At 40.3% G+C, this 21,119-nt stretch overlaps 2 protein-coding genes across 2 annotated transcripts in view; one reads left to right on the top strand and one right to left on the bottom strand.

The window, feature by feature from the left end:
- LOC135712333 (cardioacceleratory peptide receptor-like) overlaps window positions 1–12,238 on the top strand; it is a 325,970-nt gene extending 313,732 nt beyond the window's left edge. The window contains exons 5-9 of the mRNA XM_065235305.1: window positions 10,068–10,265; window positions 10,411–10,506; window positions 10,597–10,770; window positions 10,853–11,144; window positions 11,210–12,238. Of these exons, the coding sequence (XP_065091377.1) occupies window positions 10,068–10,265; window positions 10,411–10,506; window positions 10,597–10,770; window positions 10,853–11,144; window positions 11,210–11,420 (971 nt within the window). The 3' untranslated portion in view covers window positions 11,421–12,238. The remainder of the gene's footprint in view (window positions 1–10,067; window positions 10,266–10,410; window positions 10,507–10,596; window positions 10,771–10,852; window positions 11,145–11,209) is intronic.
- Window positions 12,239–17,456: 5,218 nt separating this feature from the next.
- The window catches only part of LOC135712331 (cardioacceleratory peptide receptor-like), a 109,526-nt gene continuing 105,863 nt past the window's right edge, over window positions 17,457–21,119 (bottom strand). Inside the window, exon 8 of the mRNA XM_065235304.1 lies at window positions 17,457–18,840. Coding sequence (XP_065091376.1) covers window positions 18,588–18,840 — 253 coding nt within the window. The 3' untranslated portion in view covers window positions 17,457–18,587. The remainder of the gene's footprint in view (window positions 18,841–21,119) is intronic.

The following is a 21,119-nucleotide window of genomic DNA, read 5'->3' as shown; positions in this document are numbered from 1 at the left end:
ACAGAAACAAATATACAAAAAAAAAAAAAAACACACACACACACACACACACACACACACACACACACACACACACACACACACACACACACACACACACACACACACACACACACACACACACACACACACACACACACACACACACACACACACACACACACACACACACACACACACAAAATACAAACTAAACACAAGGTTAATCAAACTTACAATCTATGGTTGATATTCTTAAAGAAAACATAGATGAGTTGCATAAACTCCAGATCGCGTCTAGCCAAAATATCCCGAACTGGAACATTAGGTTGTCTACATCGGGCCCGAAAGGAATCGTACAACTCGGATCTGACTCCACGGTGCTCAGCACATGACCAAATAATGTGATCTGCGTCCTGGTAACCTTGTCCACATTCACAGATATTACTGTCCCCCAGCCCAACACGGAACAAGTGAGCGCTTAGCCAATAGTGATTGGACATGAGGTGAGACATCACACGAATGAAGTCTCGACCCACCTCCAAACCTTTGAACCAAGGACACTTCGACACCTTAGGGATGATTGAATATAACCATCGTCCCAAACTCCCTTCACTCCATTTATTTTGCCAGCTGGCGAGTGACTGTTGACGATAAATGAAGAAAAATTCATTGTAGGCGATTTGTCGATCGTGAATATTGCCTTCCATAGCGCCCACCTTTGCAAGCGAGTCCGCCTTCTCATTGCCCGGAATCGAGCAATGAGATGGGACCCATGCAAAGGTGATGACAAAAGATCATAAAGATGAGGCACTTAGAAGCTCTCGTATTTTCATGAGAGAATACGAGATGTGCTTTACCGGCCTCATGGAGCGAATAGCCTCGACAGAACTGAGACTATCCGTAAAAATAAAATAATGATCTGGTGCAAGTGAGGCGATCGTTTCTAGCGTATAATGTATTCCCGCCAGTTCAGCAGCATATACGGAACAAGGAGCATGAAGCATTCGAGAGCCGCTATGAAATTCGTTATAAATACCAAAACCTGCGGACGCCTCTATTAGTGATCCATCTGTGAAGAACGATCTTGTGGAATCAACTTGGCCAAACTTTGCAGCGAATATTGACGGAACAATCATGGAACGATGATGCTCTGGGATTCCGCGATAAATCAAAATGAACAGAATTTCCGAAGTCGGAGTAGCAACCCCGATAGGGATTATGCTGTGAAGGGCTGACATCCTGAGTTATGTACACGTAGTACAATGACATAAAACGAGTTTGAGGGTTTAGCTCAAGAAGCTTCTCAAAGTTTGCAATCACCAGTGGGTTCATAATTTCACAACGGGTGAGGAGCCTGAGGGATAATTCCGAAAACCGATCAGAGAGTTGCAAAATACCCGTTAACACTTCGAGACTCATCGTATGAGTCGAGTGCACGCATCCTAACGCGATACGAAGACAGCGATACTGGATCCGTTCCAGTTTGATGATGTGAGTTTTAGTCACCGACTGGAAACAAAAACTACCGTACTCTAAAACCGATAAAATCGTTGTCCGATACAACGTTAGAAGGTCTTGCTCCCCACCACGTTCCGGTAATTTTACGGAGAAAATTGATCCTTTGTTGGCATTTCCGCTTCAGATACTCAATGTAGGGTCGCCAGGTGCATTTGGAATCGAACCAGACCCCAAGATATTTGAAAGACATGGAATGAGTGATCGGCTTACCCAAAAGTTGAAGCTTCGGTTGTGCTGGGCTATGCTTCCTAGAAAAAACGACCAACTCAGTTTTCTCCATGGAGAATTCGATACCTAGCTGGATAGCTGGATAGCTGGTTGATACAAAATTAACCTTCAAGGATCACGTCGCGTACGTTGTGTCTAAAGCCTCATCGCAACTAGGATTTTTATTTCGCTTTGCAAAAACGTTCAAGGACGTTTACTGCCTAAAAGCTTTATACTGCTCAATTGTGCGCCCTATCTTGGAGTATTCGTCTATCGTCTGGTCTCCTTATTACCAGAATGAAACTCAACGCATCGAAGCTGTTCAGCGAAAATTCGTCCGGTTCGCTCTACGTCATCTTAGGTGGAGAGGTCCATTCAACCTGCCCAGTTATGAAAGCCGTTGTCTACTTATAAATCTGTAATTACTAGAAGCAAGACGCAACGTGGCAAAAGCGTGCTTTGTTGGGGATCTTCTGCAAGGCAACATTGACAGTCCTACGCTTCTTAGTTTCTTGGACATCAACGCACGTCGTCGCAATCTTCGGTCGCACTCGTTTATCACCATCCCTCCGGCAAGAACTAATTATGGCTTTCACGAACCTTTGCGAAGCATGTCCCGTGTATTCAACCGGTGTTATTATGTGTACGATTTCAACGTGTCACGAGAAACAAACAAGCGTAGTTTTAAACAAGTTTTATGTTAATTTATGTTATTCGTTAGTTTTGTATTTAGTTGTAGAACAGGTGTCATTGGGGTAAACATTTTACCTGTTGACTGATAAACAATAAACTGCTCTACACTGATAAAAAAAAAGCCCAAGTAGACAAATTGTCTAAGGTATCCTGTAAGGGTCCTTGCAGGTCGGCCTCTCTGGGCCCTGTCATAGACACTACTCCGTCATCTGCAAGTTGTCTCAACGTGCAGTTGTCACTTAGACAATTGTCAATTTCTCTGACGTAGAAATTATATAAAAGGGTGTAACCGTTCACGAATTTTCGTTGAGGTTTTCGTAAAACTCAGTGGCTTAAGCGCCACTCTCAATTAGGAGAGACCACTGGTCATGTTTCGAATTTTGCCCGATTTATGAGACCTTATCTCAGAGAACCTCTTGAACGGTTTCCGATTACTAATGGCACAACTAGCTTTAATATCAAAAGTAAAACGCCAAGACCTGTAAAACCGCAGATATTATCGGAACGAAAGAATTAATCTGACTTACCCAGAACATGAACGAAACGGAAAAAGAAAGAAGGAATTCTTACTCAACTGAGCGGTAGTCGAAGGAAAAACTGAACGTAAGATAGCGAGTGTCTTTTATTCCTGGGAAAAAAACATTCTAAAGCATAAAAAACTAATCTTCAATTTTCATTAAACACTATTGTTGAGTTCGTTTATTCGGGTTGGACTTCTGGATGAGTGTACGGAAAAAGAGCAAATTATGGCCAGGAATAAAAACATGCTCTAACATACCTGCACAGGTTTTTCGACGCGAAGAACGACGACTCGATGATGGCGACGGAAGGTGACCTTCCAGTTAGCGTGGCGATGGCGGCGAGGCGTGATGGCGCCGCACATGAGCTGCAGTATGGCGAGCAGCGATGAAGGTGACCCGTGCGCAGTATGGCCGAACTAGAGTTGCGGAGAGAGTGGCGGCTGGACGGAAGGCTTCCGATTTAATACGTCGAGAGCTGAGCATCGACCGTAGTCGTGCTTTCCCGGGAGATTCGCCCCTCAGAGAAAAGAGGGCCAACTTACCGCCGCACGGCTTCGCGTACTAAGCTTCCGCTATGACCGCCCGGGATGGAATGAAACCCATCCTTCTCCTTGGATTGAATCCGGACCGTAGTACGCTCTTGGCTACGCACTCAAACGGTCCGCGCTCTCGGAAAGAATGGTCCACAAGGGGTTGTAGCGGAAAAAGGACCTCGTCGACGGTTGATTTGCGACCGTCGGAAAAGTTTCGCTCCGTGGAATAGCGAACTTCACTCTTCTCCGTTTGGCTACCTTTGAGCAGGCGGGCCTCCCAAGTAACAATTTCCAGTTGAAGAAACGCTTTCGTTTTGATTTTGTTCAGCTGCAAGTTGAATAATAATTGCACAATGTGTTAACCACAACTTTTATAAAACCCTTGTTTACACTGGTTTGGAGAACCTATACAACTGCAACACAAAGGTGTTGTCTAACGTATTCAGTAAAACGTTTATCCAAAATCAATTTCTTGTTGAAGAAACGCTTCCATTGTGATTTTATTCAACTGCATGCTGAATAATAACTGTACAATTTGTTTATTACAACTTCTGTAAAACTCTTGTTTGCACTGGTTTGGAGAACCTGTTCAACTACAGCATTATATGTATACGCGGTATAGGAGTAGAAGCAACTTTTATACAACGTTTATAGATACATATTAAACTCAAGCTTTATTATTTTGGTGAAAGCTCTTATACAACGTTTGTAGACACTTCTTGACAGCTGCTTTGAAATTTAGTAGAGAGTAAACCTGAGAGGCGTTTGTTGCACTCTTTTATGACTCCTAAATAATCATTGTACAGCAAGCGGTGAAAAGCGTTTATAGCACTTTTCAATGACTCCTTAACAACCGGATAGAAGCAACTTTTATACAACGTTTATAGATACATATTTAAAGTCAAGCTTTATTGTTTTGGTGAAAGCTCTTATACAACGTTTGTAGACACTTCCTGACAGCTGCTTTGAAATTTAGTAGAGAGTAAACCTGAGAGGCGTTTGTTGCACTCTTTTATGACTCCTAAATAATTACTATACAGCAAGCGGTGAAAAGCGTTTATAGCACTTTTTAATGACTCCTTAATAACCGTTGTGTAAGTACTCACAATATTCACAGATTAAAATTAGTTTAACAATTGTCGTGGTACGCCAAAATAATTGCTTGTACAGTTTTTATTAATTTAATTTATTTGTGCACATTGAAAAAATATATAATTATGCCATAATTCACATTATGTGATCATGGAGGAAGTAGTAACAAGCATCTGTTTAATCTTTGATTGATATTCTTTCAATTAATCTCTCTAATCATTAATTGAGAGAATTTATCTAGAAATGTTATCGTTGATTATATGATATATGTCTTAAATTAATGTTTGCATTTATTAATAACACCTATATATAATTTACCTCTACTCCACCAAACGTTTGATCAACTCAGGTGTTTTATAAGAGCTCCCGATGGTTTGTTTTGATGCGTTTATTCCACATCCTATATGGCTCCTGTCAAACAGTTTAACCGAACGTAAACAATCATTTAAGAGTGCTCCAAGCAGCTTTTGAAGCTTTTAACCAAATGGCAATACAACTACATTCTTGTACAACTCTGGAAGCTATTATTCAACGTTTGATCAACTCAGGTGTTGTATAAGAGCTCCCAATGGTTTGTTTTGATGCGTTTATTTCACGTTCTATATAGCTCTTGTCAATCAGTTTAACTAAGGTGCTATAAAAGTTATCGTAGGTCTTATAAAGCATATAGTTAAACCGAACGTAAACAATCATTTAAGAGTGCTCCAACAGCTTTTAAAACTTTTAATCAAATGGCAATACAACTACATTCTTGTTCAACTCTGGAAGCTTTTATTCAACGTTTGATCAACTCAGGTGTTTTATAAGAGCTCTCAATTGTTTGTTGGGCTTCGCTTGGCGCACGAGTCTGATGGTCCGTTTCACACGGACGACGGAATAGATGCCACTTTACAGGACCCCTTGTCCGGCCTTGCGATAGCCGAACTGAAGATAAAAATCCAGCCCGTACAAAAAAAGCGCAAAGCGCTGGAAATCCAACGCGAACTCACATTAATTAAATAATTACAATATAGACTAAAATCAATTATATCCTTTTTTGTACAACATTCACTGAAATAAAACGAACAGACTACGCGGAATTTTAAACTACCTTAGCTACACTGTACAAAAAAAGAAAACGTCTTAGTAAAACTTCTGAAAATAAAACTCACTCACTAAAGTTGAACTACCTTTTAAGGCAGTTCTAAATGCACAAACGACTTTTAACGAGAACTTAATTCGCGAACTTCTGTTCACCAGCCGATTCGAAAGCGAAATGGACGAGTCAGAGTACCTTTCGCGGGGAAGAAAGTTCCTAACGACATTCTTCTTTAGAAATTAAGGTTGTCTTTTAAAAAAACGATTATTTTATTCAAAAATTGCGCCAAACTAATCGAATGGCGAAGTATTTCATGGCGCCTTCCGAAAGCATGTGCAATAAAGATGAGCTTTTTATAGCAAAAGGTTTATCCAGGACACCTAACCATAAATAACGCGTAACTTCGATATGAAACGCACGAAATATTTCACTACTGAATGAAATCTAAATGAAAATTTAAATAATGAAATGAATTTTATTTTAAATTTAGTTGAACTTAATCGATAAAATATTTACAGGAAAAAAAGAAGAAAACCGCACAGCGTTACAAGGGGGCTTAAACATGAGCCCTGGGGGAGACCCATCCATGTAACTAAATCGAGAAGCTGTAGAGTTTCCATGAGAAAAGCTCATAAGTTTATCTGACAGCAAATTGTACAAAAAGTTATTTATTAATGGGGATAGGCCACAAGCGTGGAGTTTGTCTGAAAAGACTTCAACCGATACTGAATCAAAAGCCTCCTTAATATCCAAGAACACAGAAGCCATTTGCGCTTTTTTAGCAAAAGCCAACTGAATTTCTGTGGAAAGCAACACGAGACAATCATTCATTCCCTTACCCCTACGGAAACCAAATTGAGTATCTGAGAGTAGATGGTTCGTCTCAACCCATTTGTCGAGGCGAAAAAGGATCATTTTCTCCAACAATTTTCGAATACACGATAACATCGCAATGGGACGATACGAGTTGTGATCTGACGCGGGTATTCCAGGCTTTTTAATGGCTATAACTCTCACCCGCCTCCAATCATGCGCCTCTTAGCGACGTCTGGGAGGTTCTTCAACAAGTTGAACTTTATTCTATCAGCCCCCGGAGCCGAATTGCGACACGAAAATAACGCGAGTGAGAGCTCCAGCATTGTAAAAGGCTGGTTGATCTCGTCTACTGAATTCGTCGTTTCGCGAAGAATCATCGGTGCCGGCACGGAATCAGGACATACTTTTCGCGCGAACTTGAGAATCTAACGGTCCGAGTACTCCTCGCTCTCGTTGTTTGAAGACCAGTTACGCATCCTTCGCGCCGTGTTCCAAAGCGTATTCATCGACGTTTCGCGCGATAATCCGTCCACGAATTGCCACCAGTAATCGCGTTTCTTGGCTTTGATGAGGCTCTTGAGTTCGCGTTCAAGAGTCGAGTACGCTTCAAATGCTCGGGTGTTCCGCGTTTCCGGAAAAGCTTAAACGCGTCGGACTTTTTACGATAAACCTCAGTGCATTGTCCCACCAAGGGGAAGGAGGTTTCCTACGGAAAGACGTTCCTGGAACCGGCCGAATTTGAGCTTGAAGCGCGCTGTCCAAGATAAGATTGGAGAGGAAGTTATATTCCTCCAACGGTGGAAGCCCTTCTACCGACGTTAGGGCTTCATCTATCGCGGTCTTGAACGTTGTCCAATCGATACTACGAGTGAGGTCATAAGCGATGTTAACGGATTCCGACGGATTGAACCCACTGGCAATCGAAATTTTGATCGGCAAGTGATCACTACCGTGGGGATCCTGAATCACATTCCACGTGCAATCCAACAATAATGAGTTAGAGCAAAGTGTGAGGTCTAATTTACTTCCATTTGAGGATGAACCAGCCAAACGTATTACTTCTCCATTATTAAGAATTGACATATTGAAGTTGTCACAGAGGTCATATATCATATCATATCATATAGAACGGTTGTCATCATACAGTTCCCCCCAGCCTGTACTGTGGGAATTGAAATTTCCCATGATCAACCGTGGAGCAGGAAGTACTGAACATATATCTGAAAGTTGTTTTCGATTAACAACGGTTCTAGGAGGGATATAAACTGAAGCAATACAAAGGATCTTACCTTTAATAATAGCCTGACATGCGACAACTTCAATACCTGTAAATTGTGGAAGATTCACTCTATAGAAGGAATGGCACTTTTTGATCCCCAAAAGTTCCCCAGTCGAATAATGTTAAAATCATAAAAAGGAAGAGAGCCAAGTTTCACAAAGAGCAAATGCATCGCAATCATTATTGTGAACTAAAAGCTTAAACGATTCTAATTTAGGAATAAGAATTCGACAATTCCACTGTAGAACAGTGATCAAATCCCTGACCTCGTTTGGAAAATTATCCATCGAAGGAAATGATTGCTGCAAGGAGGGGCTACTTCAATGTCAATTGCTTCAGGAGGGTCTTCACAGTAGGAAGCATTGCCAGAACAATGCTTTTCAGAGGATCAGAAATATCGATATACTTGAGGATACCGTCCACAATGTTATCAAATGAGTACAACCCAGCTGAAGAAGGGGCTGCTGTTCTTAAAACTGGGGCATCAGGGGTTTTGGATGTCCCAACGAGAGGAGGAAAATTCTGGTTATAGTCAGTTCTGCGGAATCCAGGAGGAGTAGAAGTCTCATTTGTTTCACCACTTCTTGATTTGGGCAAGCTGATTTGGGGTTCTTGATTGTCAAGTTTCTGCGAACGGATGCGTTTTCGTTTCCGTGCAGAAAAACTTAAAGAAGTTCCCTGCTCAGCCAAGTCAGAGTCAGTCTCGTCATCTGACAAAAGAGAAAAGGGATTTTTGACGTTGGTCAATGGTGTGGCTGTCTTCAGCATTTCTGCAAAAGACTGCCTGGAACGTTCCTTAAGTGAGCGTTGTAGTTTCTCCCGCGTTGTTTGTAAACCGGACACGGCGAGAGACCATGAGCAGGAGTTTCTTTGCAGTACACGAATTTTGGTGTAGTAGCTTCACAGGTGTCATCCTCATGATTCTCCCTGCATTTGGAATAGCGTGCCTTACTGCCACAGTGGGAGGCCGTATGTCCCAACTGCTTACAATGTTGGCAGTTCATGACCCGGGGAACGAACAAACGCACAATTTCCAATTAATTTGCCATGGGACTTTGCCAGGAAGCACTAAGTGAGAAAAAACTGATAATATACAGGGTGCATGACGAGTTTTTGCAGTAAATTTCAAATAGTAATTTCTCATGCTTGCGGATCATGATTTATATATATTTGGCAGCACTGAGTTGCTCATACTGTTAGGTGTAAGATGTAAACAAACAGTGTTGAGTAAACGTAAAGATGTCGAAACAAAAGAGCAATCGGTCAGCCGCTGTCGCATTGTTGCGCGCCGGAGTAAGCGTAATAGAAATAATTCGGTGGATAAATGTGTCTGAAAGAACAGTGTATAATATAAAAAGGCCTGGGAAAGTGATAAAACGGAGAACCTGCTCATACTGCTAATAAAACACAGAAATGGCTTGCGGAAAATATTTCGGAATTTTGGGAGAAAGAAATATGGCCCCCAAGCAGTCCCGATATCAATCCGTTGGATTATTTTGTACGGGGCATCGTCGAACGGACTACCAATAGAACCCCTAACACCACACTTAAGTCACTAAAAGCTAAAATCAAGGTAGTGATGACATCTATGGATTAAAACATTGTCAAACGTGCATATGGCAGTTTCCGGAAGCGTCTAGCTACAGTCGTCGAAAGGGAAGGCGATTTTTTTTCAATAAAATTAGTTACAACTTCCATATTTTGCGAAAGAAAATAAATCACATAACATTCATTGCTAGAATAGCTAACTGGTGTAATTTTTCTCAAATATGTCATTTACTGCAAAATTTCGTCACGCACCCTGTACACCAGCTAATAGCGAGAAAACTTCCAAAACAACGGAGCGCGAGAAAGGCGACCGTACTTCTTGCTAAGACGCAGTGGAATTTATGCTTATTTTTGACTATGAATTGTTTGTTGGGTAGCCTCTGAAAAAATAAGAATTAAAAAAACTGTTTGAAGAATTTCTTTAAAACCTATGACAGGCATTATTGTAGTAGTAATCGACGTACTAGCTTAAAGAAGTACAACGTTAGTTCAATTCTGCCTGTCATAGTTATATAGAGGGAGTAATGTTCGTGGTTTACCAAGGACGTACCAAACCCTCGCAACGATGCTGATCCCAACGAATAAAAAAATCGCTTCATGCCATTTGATGCGCAAGTAATTTGTGCCTCTCGTATGTTTGTCATCATTTTTTTAGATGCTGTGATATCCAATCATCCATTTCAAATCAAATTTTAGTTTTTCGCTTCCAGCGTATCGATTTTTTTTTCAGATATATCTTCATTGCGTTTTTAATTAAACTCCTTTTTTCTCTTTTCCATACAATTCCACTTTGGCCTTAGATCTCAGCGTTGGATTGCTAAGCGTGTTGACGGACATCGTGCAGAGGATTACCATTTCCTGGCTCGCGGGCAACGTGGCCTGCAAAGTGATACGGTTCATCCAGGTGTGGGTCACGTACGGCTCTACCTACGTGCTGGTGGCCCTCAGTATCGACCGATACGATGCGATAACTCATCCGATGAACTTTTCCGGATGCTGTAAGTTGGAAGGGATACCAGCCAACTAGCCAAACCGTATTGCCTATCTTCTGCTGGTTAGCTGGTTGGTTATCGTATGCTCAGAAACTGTTGATGAAGAGCGGTGTTGATTCAGTTCGTTTTTTCTTAATGCTTTTATTTACAGGGAAGAGAGCTAGAAGACTGGTGGGGGCCGCGTGGGGATTTAGCGCAATATTTTCTTCGCCTATGTTCTACCTCTACGAGGAACGAGTAATTCAAGGTTAGTGATGCTGATGATAGATGGCTAATATGCCGTACATACTATCATTGAAATCGATTCCCTCTTAATCATACTTACCTTTCCCCACAGATCAACTCCAATGTTGGATAGACCTCGGTAGTCCGTTTCGGTGGCAGTTATACATGTGTTGGGTTGCCATTTCCCTCTTTGTGATACCAGCGATCATCATCTCCGCTTGTTATGTGATAATCATCAAAACAATTTGGTCAAAAGGGTCGGTGCTGGGTCCGGTCGGTGGAAAACGTTAGTATTTTCAAAACTTAATTCACAACTCAGAGAGAGAGAGAAAGGATAATCGAATACATTTTTTTTTTTCATTCAACAGATCGATACCGCAACGGAAGTGCCGAACTAGCTAGGCGGAGAGCCAGCTCCCGAGGTATCATTCCAAAGGCGAAAGTGAAAACCGTGAAGATGACCATCGTAATCGTGATAGTGTTTGTACTCTGCTGGTCACCGTACATCGTATTCGATTTGCTACAGGTTTTCGAACAAATTCCCAAAACGCAAACCAACATCGCCATCGCGACCTTCATCCAAAGTCTGGCGCCGCTCAATTCGGCGGCTAATCCGCTGATATATTGCCTCTTTTCGACGCATTTCGTCAGAACGTTAAAGTATGTGCCTGTTGATGAATGGGTAATCAAATCAATAAAATACTCTTCATTTCTAACACGAACAGAAGACTTCCACCATTCCGATGGCTGTTCTCGTCAGGCTGGTGTGGTACACCTCCGGAAGATGTCGTTTCTCACAATGGCAGCGGACAGACAAGTAGTAGCCGCATGCGAAACCAGCACAGCAGTGATTCCATGAGAACTCTCACCACATCGCTGACAGTTTCCACCCGTAGACCAGCCACCATCCTGAGAACTTCAAGGGTGATTATTTAGCAGCGGGGGTCCATCGGCACCGCTTACGTTCCAGCCCGAGGAGTGAGGGTCAGCCATGGTGGGAAAATATTCCTGGTACAAACAGTTTCGTAAAACTAAAGCGCAAAAAGATCTAGTCAAATTTTTACCTTACTTTTAAGAAGCGACTAATATTAAGGAACCCTTTACGATGCAACTTTTACGGTTACCATTACAATTTTCGATGAATATTCTATATTTTCTGCCGTTTGCAACCTAGATACTAATATTATCTGTTAGTCGTGATAGATTCTAAACTGTAAAAAACAAAAACAAATCTCATACCAAGCGCCAGTTCCTGGAAGGTTTTCTAGCCTTACGGATACATGTTTTCTAAGGCGTTGTACAAGTGCTTTAACTGTCTATGGCAACAACGTGTATACCAAAAAAAAAGAGTAGAAAACACGCAAATGTAAATATGAAAACGAAAAAATCTTTAAAGTGATGTCCATATACCACGTGAACAATTGAGAGAGAAGGGAGTTGGAAAGTGTCCAACTAATTAAAACTGTATAAGTGGTTTGTGGACAACTCCTTATCATACCCTTAAATCCCATTAAAGAATGATGCATTTATACATTTATATCACTACACGAATGGATTAATGTTATCACTTTGTATTAATACGTTAGACTGACATTCAGCGATGTACATTTTAAACTTTTACCAACCTAACCACCTGTGAAAATAGCATTAAACAAAGTCTATGGATATGTTAGAAAATAAAAGCGTTAGTCTGTTGGAGCTACGACATGTTCTAAGAATTAACCAATGTAAACCTTTCGTTTACTTAATATATTCAGCGAGGATTGTCAGATTTATTTTGAATATCACAGCCTTATCGTGAGCGATGTTGAAGAACAGGGCTGGTCAGACCAGTGCTGGTAAATGTTGATATATTTTCATAACCATCATCCGATGAGAAATTTTTCAGGGTGTGCACGGCTGCAAGTGTACAGTAGGTGCTAACATGAAGCTTTAGTGTGATGATTTATTAGCTAGAGAATGATCTTTAGAAGAGGGTAGGTGGATAGTTCCGTTAGAGTACGGCAGTATGAAAATTGAATAGAAGTTGAAAATGAGCGAAGGGCCATTAATGCGACAGTTTTTAAAGATAGACGCACATTTTTGCCTAACCCGGACGATGTACGCGGAGACTTGAAGTATGTCTCCAAGTTTACAGGCAAAAATGTGCGTCCCTCTTTTTGCTCATAAACTGACTGCGGCTGTGGAATAGTTCTAGCGACGTTTTTATCACTACCTAAATTGTCAATTTATAAAAAAAAAAAAATCATTAGATAACTGTTCAAAAGACAGCTTTAACGTGTGAAATGCAATGTCTCTTAAATTCTGTAAGTGTTGCTGAATGTTTGATATGTCTAGGCATCGAATTGAAAACATTTATTCCTTTATAATAAAATGAATTTTGTGAAGCACAAGTCAAGAAATGTGGTGTTCTTATTTCAACCGTATTATATCTATGAAAGTCACTTCCTCTTTCAATTCCGTTAACTACTTTAAAAATGAACACCATAGTCAAATATACAATTCTTTGCTTCACCGACAACCATTGTAAGGCGTCTAGCATCAAAGTTGAGGAAGTGAATCTATTACATCTCAAAATCAAACGCATTATTTTATTCTGCAAGCGCTGTAATCTCGATATTTGTGTTTCATTGGCCAGAAATAAAATGGAAGGGCAAAAGTCTAGATGATGAGAGATGATTGATTTGTATAGCTGTATTTTACTGGCAATAGTTTAATCGGTTTTCGGTATAGAATTCCATCGAAGACAACAAATCAAGAAGACTTGCAACTTTTCCAGAATCCAAGTGACAGATACAATAGCGCTGCGCTTGAGTGAAGGTAGAAGTAACGCATAGAAAAATGAGCAAATACACGAACCTTTCTTCTGAGGATGGAACCAAATTCATTCGAAGCATTTACCTTTGAGCGGCAGATGGCGCGAATGTACCTGTCTCATAGCGTTCGTATGAGAAAATGGAAGAGTTGCCAGTCTTCTTGATTTGTTGTCTTCGATTCCATGCTTCTTTGCAATTTTCTTGATGACATTGTTAATGTGAGAGTTGAACTTAAGGTTGTCATCAATAATCACGCCAAGATATTTAATCTCCCGAACACGATCAATAGCCTTATCATCAATTACAACGGAGACGTTCTCATTTACTCTATTCCGCGAAATTATCATGAATTTAGTTTTACTCATATTCAATCTCAATTGCTTATACTTTAACCATCTACATAGAGAATGCAAATCTTCATTCAAGTGTAAAACGGCATCATCTAAATCCTTAACTGCAATGAATAACACAGTATCATCTGCAAAAAGATTAATGTCGCAAAATCGTAAGACACGTCGCAAGTCATAAATATACATAATAAATAAAAGGGGCCCTAATACACTTCCCTGGGGCACTCCAAGGTTATTCCCCATGGAACTGGAAAAATAATCATTAAAAACAGTCCAATGAGATCGGTCAGAAAAATAGCTTTGAAATCATTTATATGCAGTACTTGTAATTTAAAGGGCCTAGAAATTGTATCAAAAGCGCGTTTTAGATCTAAAAAACAGCAACAATCGTATCTTTACACTCCAAGTTATTTTTCCACTTCGCTAATACCAAATTCAACGCGGTTTCACAAGAATGACCTTCCCGATATCCCGATTGTTCTGGTATCAACAAACTATTACTACAGTCAAGATTCCTATAGTACGGTTAATATGGACCGCACTATAGGAACCGGCTTTAACGAATACACATAGCATATGGGATAGAGCTAATTGTGGACAAACGCTTATTGTAGGGTAATTTGAAGAGACAACATCCTGGTGTCTTCTGAAAAGTTATTAAACAGAAAATATTCCACCTTTTGGGAACATTAAGCATCCGGAAAGTCTGATCCTCCGGAAGACCCGGAAAATCCGTGAAAGTGATCAATTCTAAACTAATCCTAGGGTTTTTTTTCGAAAGCACTCATAGACGTCTTATCAGAATTAATTTGGAGTTGTGACCTGAATATGGACGGGATGGTCCACCGGAATTATCGATCCAGATTTATCGAAATCACTCCTAGACGTCTTATAAGAATGAATTCGGAGTTTTGACTGAAATATTGACACTCGAGACCACGGGATGGTCCATTAGAAGATCCAGAACATCCGTAAACGTGGTCAATTCATGAATCTGATCCTAGAGCTCAGCGGATTTTTGAAAACACTCCTAGACGTCGTATCAGACTGAATTCAAAGTTGTTACTGGAATATGGAAACTAGAGACTACAGTATGGTCCTCCAGAAGATCCGGAACATCCGTAAAAGTGGTCAATTCATAAATCCTAGGTCAATTCATGAATCTGACCCTAGATCTCAGCGGATTTTTTGCAATCACTCGTAGACGTCTTATCAGAATTAATTCGAAGCTGTGACTTGAATATGGACACTGGAGACCGCGGTATGGTCCACCAAAAGATCCGGAACATCCGTGAAAGTGGTCATTTCATGAAACTGATTCTGTAAAAGTGATCAATTCATGAATCTGATCCTAGAGTTCAGCGGATTTTTTTTAAATTACTCCTCGACATCTTATTAGAATGAATTCAAAGTTGTGACTGGAATATGGACTCTGAAGACCACGGGATGGTCCACCGGAAGATTCGGAACATCCATGAAAGTGGTAAATTCATGAAACTGATCCTGAGTTCCGCAGATTTTTCGAAATATTTCATAGTCGTCTTATCAGAATGAATTTGGAGTTGTGACTAGAATCTGTTTCGTGACTTGACTACTTTTACGGATGTTCCGCATCTTCCGAATGACCATCCCGTGGTCCTCTGGGTCCATATTCCGGTCAAAACTCTGAATTCATTCTGATAAGACGCCAATGAGTGTTTTCGACAAAACCGTGAAATTCTAGGGTTGGTTTCATGAATTGACCACTTTTACGGATGTTTCGGATCTTTTAGTGAACCATCCCATAGTCCCCAGCATCCATTTTCTGGTCAAAACTCTGAATTAAATGTGATAAGACGTTTATGAGTGGTTTCAAAAAACCGCAGAGCTCTAGGATCAATTTCAATTATTGACCAGTTTTAAGGATGTGTCTGATCTTCCGGAGGATCATCGCATAGCCCCCAGGGTCCATTTTTTGGTCACAAATCTTAATTCATTGTAATAAGACGTCTATGAGTGGTTTCGAAAAAAAACCGCGAAGCTTTAGGATCCGTTTCATAAAATGACCACTTTCACGGATGTTCCGGATCTTCCAAAGGACCAGTCTTGTGATTTACCGGGAACTGACTATTCCCAAACTACTAACTATCTGTTTAACAACATCTCCAAAGACATCAGGAAGTTATCTCTTCAAATTGCCGTACAATCAGTGTTTGATCCCAATTAGCTCAAATCCCATATGCTACGTGTATTCGTTAATGCCGGATCGACCGTACTATAGGAATCCAGTGACAACCGTACTATAGGAATCCGCCAAGAACGAATCAGTTCTATAGGAATCTTGACTGTATTCAAATACTCCAACAGCTGGCTTTTAACAACAAGTTCTAAAATGTTCTCTAATGTGTGCAAAACGCTTCGGTTTTAATCGTTCCAGCAACTTTTTGAATAGGAACCACTAAGGATTCCTACCAAATTTGTGTCACATTTCCAGTTTGAAATGATTCATTAATAAGATCCAGCAAGATGTTGCCTATGATATGAAAGCAATCTTGAATAACTCTAGCATTAACATTATCTACTCCTGCCGATGTATGGACATCCAACAAATAACTCTAAGTTCATCTAATGTAAATGGGTGAAATCCTTCAAATCTACAACTACTATTAACTGGCTGTTTTATTTCGTCAGGTTCATCGACCAATGCAATGGATTGATTAATCAATGAAACATTGTCGACAAAATAATCATTAAATTTAGATGGAATTACTAGTTCTGAATGTTCTAATGTTCCATTAAAAGTTATGAACCGCGGTTTGCAATTACTAGGTTTTAATAAATATTTAAAAAAAAAATTCATAGCTCTTTGCTGTTGTTCTGATGCTGATAAATCTTCCATTTAACATATTCACAACGAGTTTTCTTTATCGATGGTGAATACTTATTACGCGTGATTGTGTACCTATTCTAATGATTGTTATTATTTGATCTACAAAACTTTTTGTACCATTTGTCCTTTTTCCGTTTAAGACGCAAACGATCCAAATTGTACCAGCTGTTCGAGTTTTTCAAAGAAACAACAATTTGCTCAACTAGTTGATTGGTACACGTTGTCAAAGCGTTATTAAAAACAGCTGTAGATTCATCTTAGTTACCGGCCGCGAATGGAAAATCCACGCATCTCTCCACAAGATTCAAAACATCTTGCTTCGAATATTTCCTCCAGCCCTTCAATTTTACAAAATTATCGTTATCGTTAACATGGTCTAAGATATTAATCACTAAGGTCACATGATCGGTTATTTTCAAATCAGTATCCAAACTGAACAAATAGAATCAAAATTGGAGTAAACATGCTCAGTTAAAGTTTACTCATTTACCGTTTGATTTAAACTGAAAAACTCATCTTAACGCTTCAATGATTCGAATTAACAAACGAAAAGGCAAACGAGAGCCAGGAGGACGACTTCCCTATCTGGAACCTATCGGGCCTGAGACCTGGATCGCTCGGTTAAATCCCAGAACCTTGACTGGAATTGAATTTAGACACACAGGGGTGAAAAGCAGTCACGGTTACCACTCAACCACCGGCGCCGTTAGAATTTGAATTGTTCCCATTTTTATCGTGAACAATCTTTAAGAACACTTAGTTAAGGTTAGGCGACGGCGTTTGCTCCCAGTTGAGATTCAATAACCAAGAAGGAGAAATGAAACATTCCGATTCAAAAACTATGATCCGTCCTTTCCTTTAGCGTACATGGTTGGTTTTTTTTTCGAAGGCATTGAAACGACTGCTTAAAAGATTTACATTTTCATATATTTCCATTGTACACCAGTTTCACGTCTGTGACCATTCATGTCCGATTTACAAAACAACATGAATGAAACATATCCTACATGCATTAATGTATACGCGTACATGTTAAACGAGTCGTAGCAACAAGCATGTGACAGATTCTCCAAACATTAATTATGCACTGGTTTCAGAGCGAAAAAAACAATGTTGATAATTTGTTTTCCGTTTAGCATCGTTAAGTGCTTTTGTTTCTTGCTTGCTCGTCTTGTTGCTGACTTTCAAGAGTCACATCACACATCTCAAGCAACAACTCATTCCCCTTGCCAGCCAGTCACGACAGCCATCTTTTACACTAGTTCTCCGTCATGCAATCAGGTCAAAGCTCGAACACATTAAACTAAATTGTTTTCCCTGTCTTTTTCGTTTTGTTTTCACTTTTCCTTTGATGAGTTTTTCTTACAGCTGTTGTTTTCCTAACGATTCTTAGTCTTCCCTCGTCATCGGACTGAACTGGCAGAGCTTTTTATTTTTAATATAATCTCACATAATACATCGTTATAACCGGAGGCCCGGGACAAAAAGTTGTTCTGCTTTTTCATTTTCCGTACTCATTATCAGCTAATTTTCCGTAACCGATCTGAGTTAGTCACAGCACGTCGCTTGCAGAACGTATTTGTGTTATTTTCAAGGAAAATTATATTTGTTTCTTCACTCGTTATCAAAAAGTTTCCTTCTGCTCGTTCAACGGCACTATTAGACTGGTTCAGAAAATGGGAGAACTTGAAATTAATTTGTAGTTTTGAGCTTGTGACATGTGATTTGATTGTTTTTTTAGTTGAAATGATTTTTATATAGTTTGTAAATTATTTTGTTTGAGCATGTTGTCTTTTTCATCGTAGCTGTTTTTAATTATATTGCCTTACGTTAACTATCAATTTTGTGTAAATAAAAACAAATGTACTGCTTATTTTTTTTTCTCGGTACTATTAGACTGCCAAAAACTCATCATTTCATGCTTCTTCATTACCCGAACCAGTCTGGCCCAGACTATGAGCTTTACGTACTAAGTTTCTATTTACACGTCAATAAATACTTAAACTCTATTAGACAGTACAATTGCTACGGCGTCATCGCCATACACTACAGGAATAAATAGTTAGCTTCAAACTTCGGACATGGCGAGCGCTGCCTTCGGGCGCTCGACGATGACGACCCGCGATGGCCTGATGCAGGACCGCTGGGATATCGTCAGCGAGGTGGTCAACGTTCGCATTGAGTCACTGCTGTTGTTGTTCTGCATCCGTTGGCCTCCGTTGAGCACCATCCCGTTGCGCAGCGCTCCCCGTCCGGAGGAACCGTCCGGATTTTTACAGCACCATTCGGACGACAACAGCCACCGGAATGGGGGAAGTCGTCTGAAAGATAAAAGCGGCAAACGATGAGAAGGATAGTAAAAATGAATATGAACGATAGTATCGGGTCAATTGCTTAGGAAAAAAACGTCGTCGTTGGTATATTTTCCATTTGAATGATAGTTTTATTACGGATATTTTCGGGAATGTGTTTCATTTCCCATTATATGTTCGTGCTACTACTGTTGTTGTCCTCTAAAGTTATTTGCATACCTCTCAGTAATTCAATTCAATTCCAATGTCTTTCAAACATGAACTTTCATAGCTACGTCCCTGACGTGGCAGACAGTGAGTATGCTTTATTGCACCATGCAGTTTTATTGGATATATCAAATCATTTCTTGACTTTTAGTATGACATTATTTTATTGATTATACTTTGACGAGTAACTGGTTGAAATTTAATCTTAATTGATCAACGCGTTTCAAAGTAAGTTATGGACCATGTAACCTGAAATAAAAAAAAATAATTCTGTTCAAAGAACAGGAGAATTTCTCTTGGTCTGGTTTCATGTTAGTAAAAGTATCAATATTGTCATAACCAATAGATTATCACTCGTTTAAATCACTGAACACACACGTCGACGAACTTTTGTTGGTTGAAAATATTCAATATGAGATCCTTCCTACCAGTTCACACAAAGAGCAATTACCGGTGACAAAAAAAAAAAAAAAAAAAAACAAATCCCTTGTGTCACTCGTAAAATATTCTCGTTGCATATTTTGAAGCGATTTTTTTTTGTAGCCTGTAGGGGTTGTTTTTATTTCGCGATTGTTAAGTGTCAAAAGTGCAATGGTTCATGGACGACGATATTGTTTTCCTTCGTTCTTCTGCTTCGGCTGCCGAATTTAAAGGTTGCCACTGAATCGCGTAAATCGGGATAACCTGGAATCGAAAACAACCGGGAAATAAACGGTAATTTGATTGTAGCATTACAATATTTTTTAGTACCTATACGAATTGAAATAGGGGAAATGTCGGCTTTGGCAATACCTTTACCTATTATCGTCAGGGGGGTAAACAACGCCTTTGAGAGCTCAATTTTGGCATGTGGATACATTGTGTTTCACCTGACGATAATAGGTTAAGGTATTGCCGAAGCCAACATTTCCCCTATGTCTCTTCAAATCCTGCATATTTCATCAAGCCCTGATTTCTTTTCTTTTCCATAATACAGGATACCAAAAATTAACTCTGAGGTTATCTTAAGCAGCTAGCAATGTCTCAGCGTCTGACATTTTGCAAATTTTTGAAAATTTTAGAGCCATGAAATCCTTTCATGTTACAAATTTTAGAACATGTCACCATTACTTACCTTACCAATCAGACTAAGGCCTTGTTTTCCTCTGCTGTCCGAAGAAGTCGTCTCCACTCTACTCGATCCATGGCCACAATTCGCCAGCCTCGTGGTCTGTGAAGGGTCCGCAAGTCGCCTTCTCTTTGGTCGATCCACCTTGCCCACTGCGCGCCTCTTCTTCTTGTTCCTGTTGGGTCGCTTTCTAGAACCATTTTCACTGGGTCATCGTGCGGCATTCTTACGACGTGCCCAACAATTTTTGCAATGTGGACGATGGATGGCTTTTTTTTTTTTTTTTTTTATTATAGTCACTTTAACACTCTTGGGTCATTCGTGACTTGTCCGGGGGTGAGATTTGAACTCGTGACTTTGACATGAGAGGTATGGATGCTAACCACTACGCCGGGGTCGCCCCGATGTCGATGGATGGTTCTCCCAGCAGCTGGTGCAATTCGTGGTTCATTCGCCTCCTACGCGTTCCGTCATCCATCTGCACTCCACCGTAGATGGTACGCAACTGGTATCATTTTCGGCGGTCACCAGTGAGCCCAAATACACGAACTCATCGACCACCTCGATTTCGTCACCGTCAATCTGAACTCGGGGTGGGAGGCTAACATTGTCTTCCCTAGAACCTCTTCCTTTCATGTATTTTGTCTTTGATGCGTTGATGTCACCTAGAATCAGCCTTCAGTCTGATGTACGTTTCCGCCATCATCTCAAAGTTCCGTGCCATGGTGTCAATGTCATCGGTAAAGCCAAGAAGCTGGCTGGACTTCCTGAAGATCGTGCCACTCGTGTCTATCCCAGCTCTTCTGATCACACCTTCTAACGCGATGTTGAATAGCAGACACGAAAGTCCATCACCTTGTCGTAACCCCCTTTGAGATTCAAAGGGACTCGAGAGTGTCCCCGATACTCGAACAACGCACATCACTCGATCCATCGTCGCCTTGACCAATCGCGTCAGTTTATCCGGAAATCC

This window comes from Ochlerotatus camptorhynchus, unplaced genomic scaffold, assembly GCF_037179485.1.
Source record: "Ochlerotatus camptorhynchus isolate MF236.1 unplaced genomic scaffold, CSIRO-AGI_Acam_v1.1 ptg000471l, whole genome shotgun sequence".
Classification (NCBI taxonomy): Eukaryota; Metazoa; Arthropoda; class Insecta; order Diptera; family Culicidae; genus Ochlerotatus; species Ochlerotatus camptorhynchus.
Note: the sequence above shows the minus strand (reverse complement) of the source record. Positions and strands in the feature narration are given on the sequence as shown.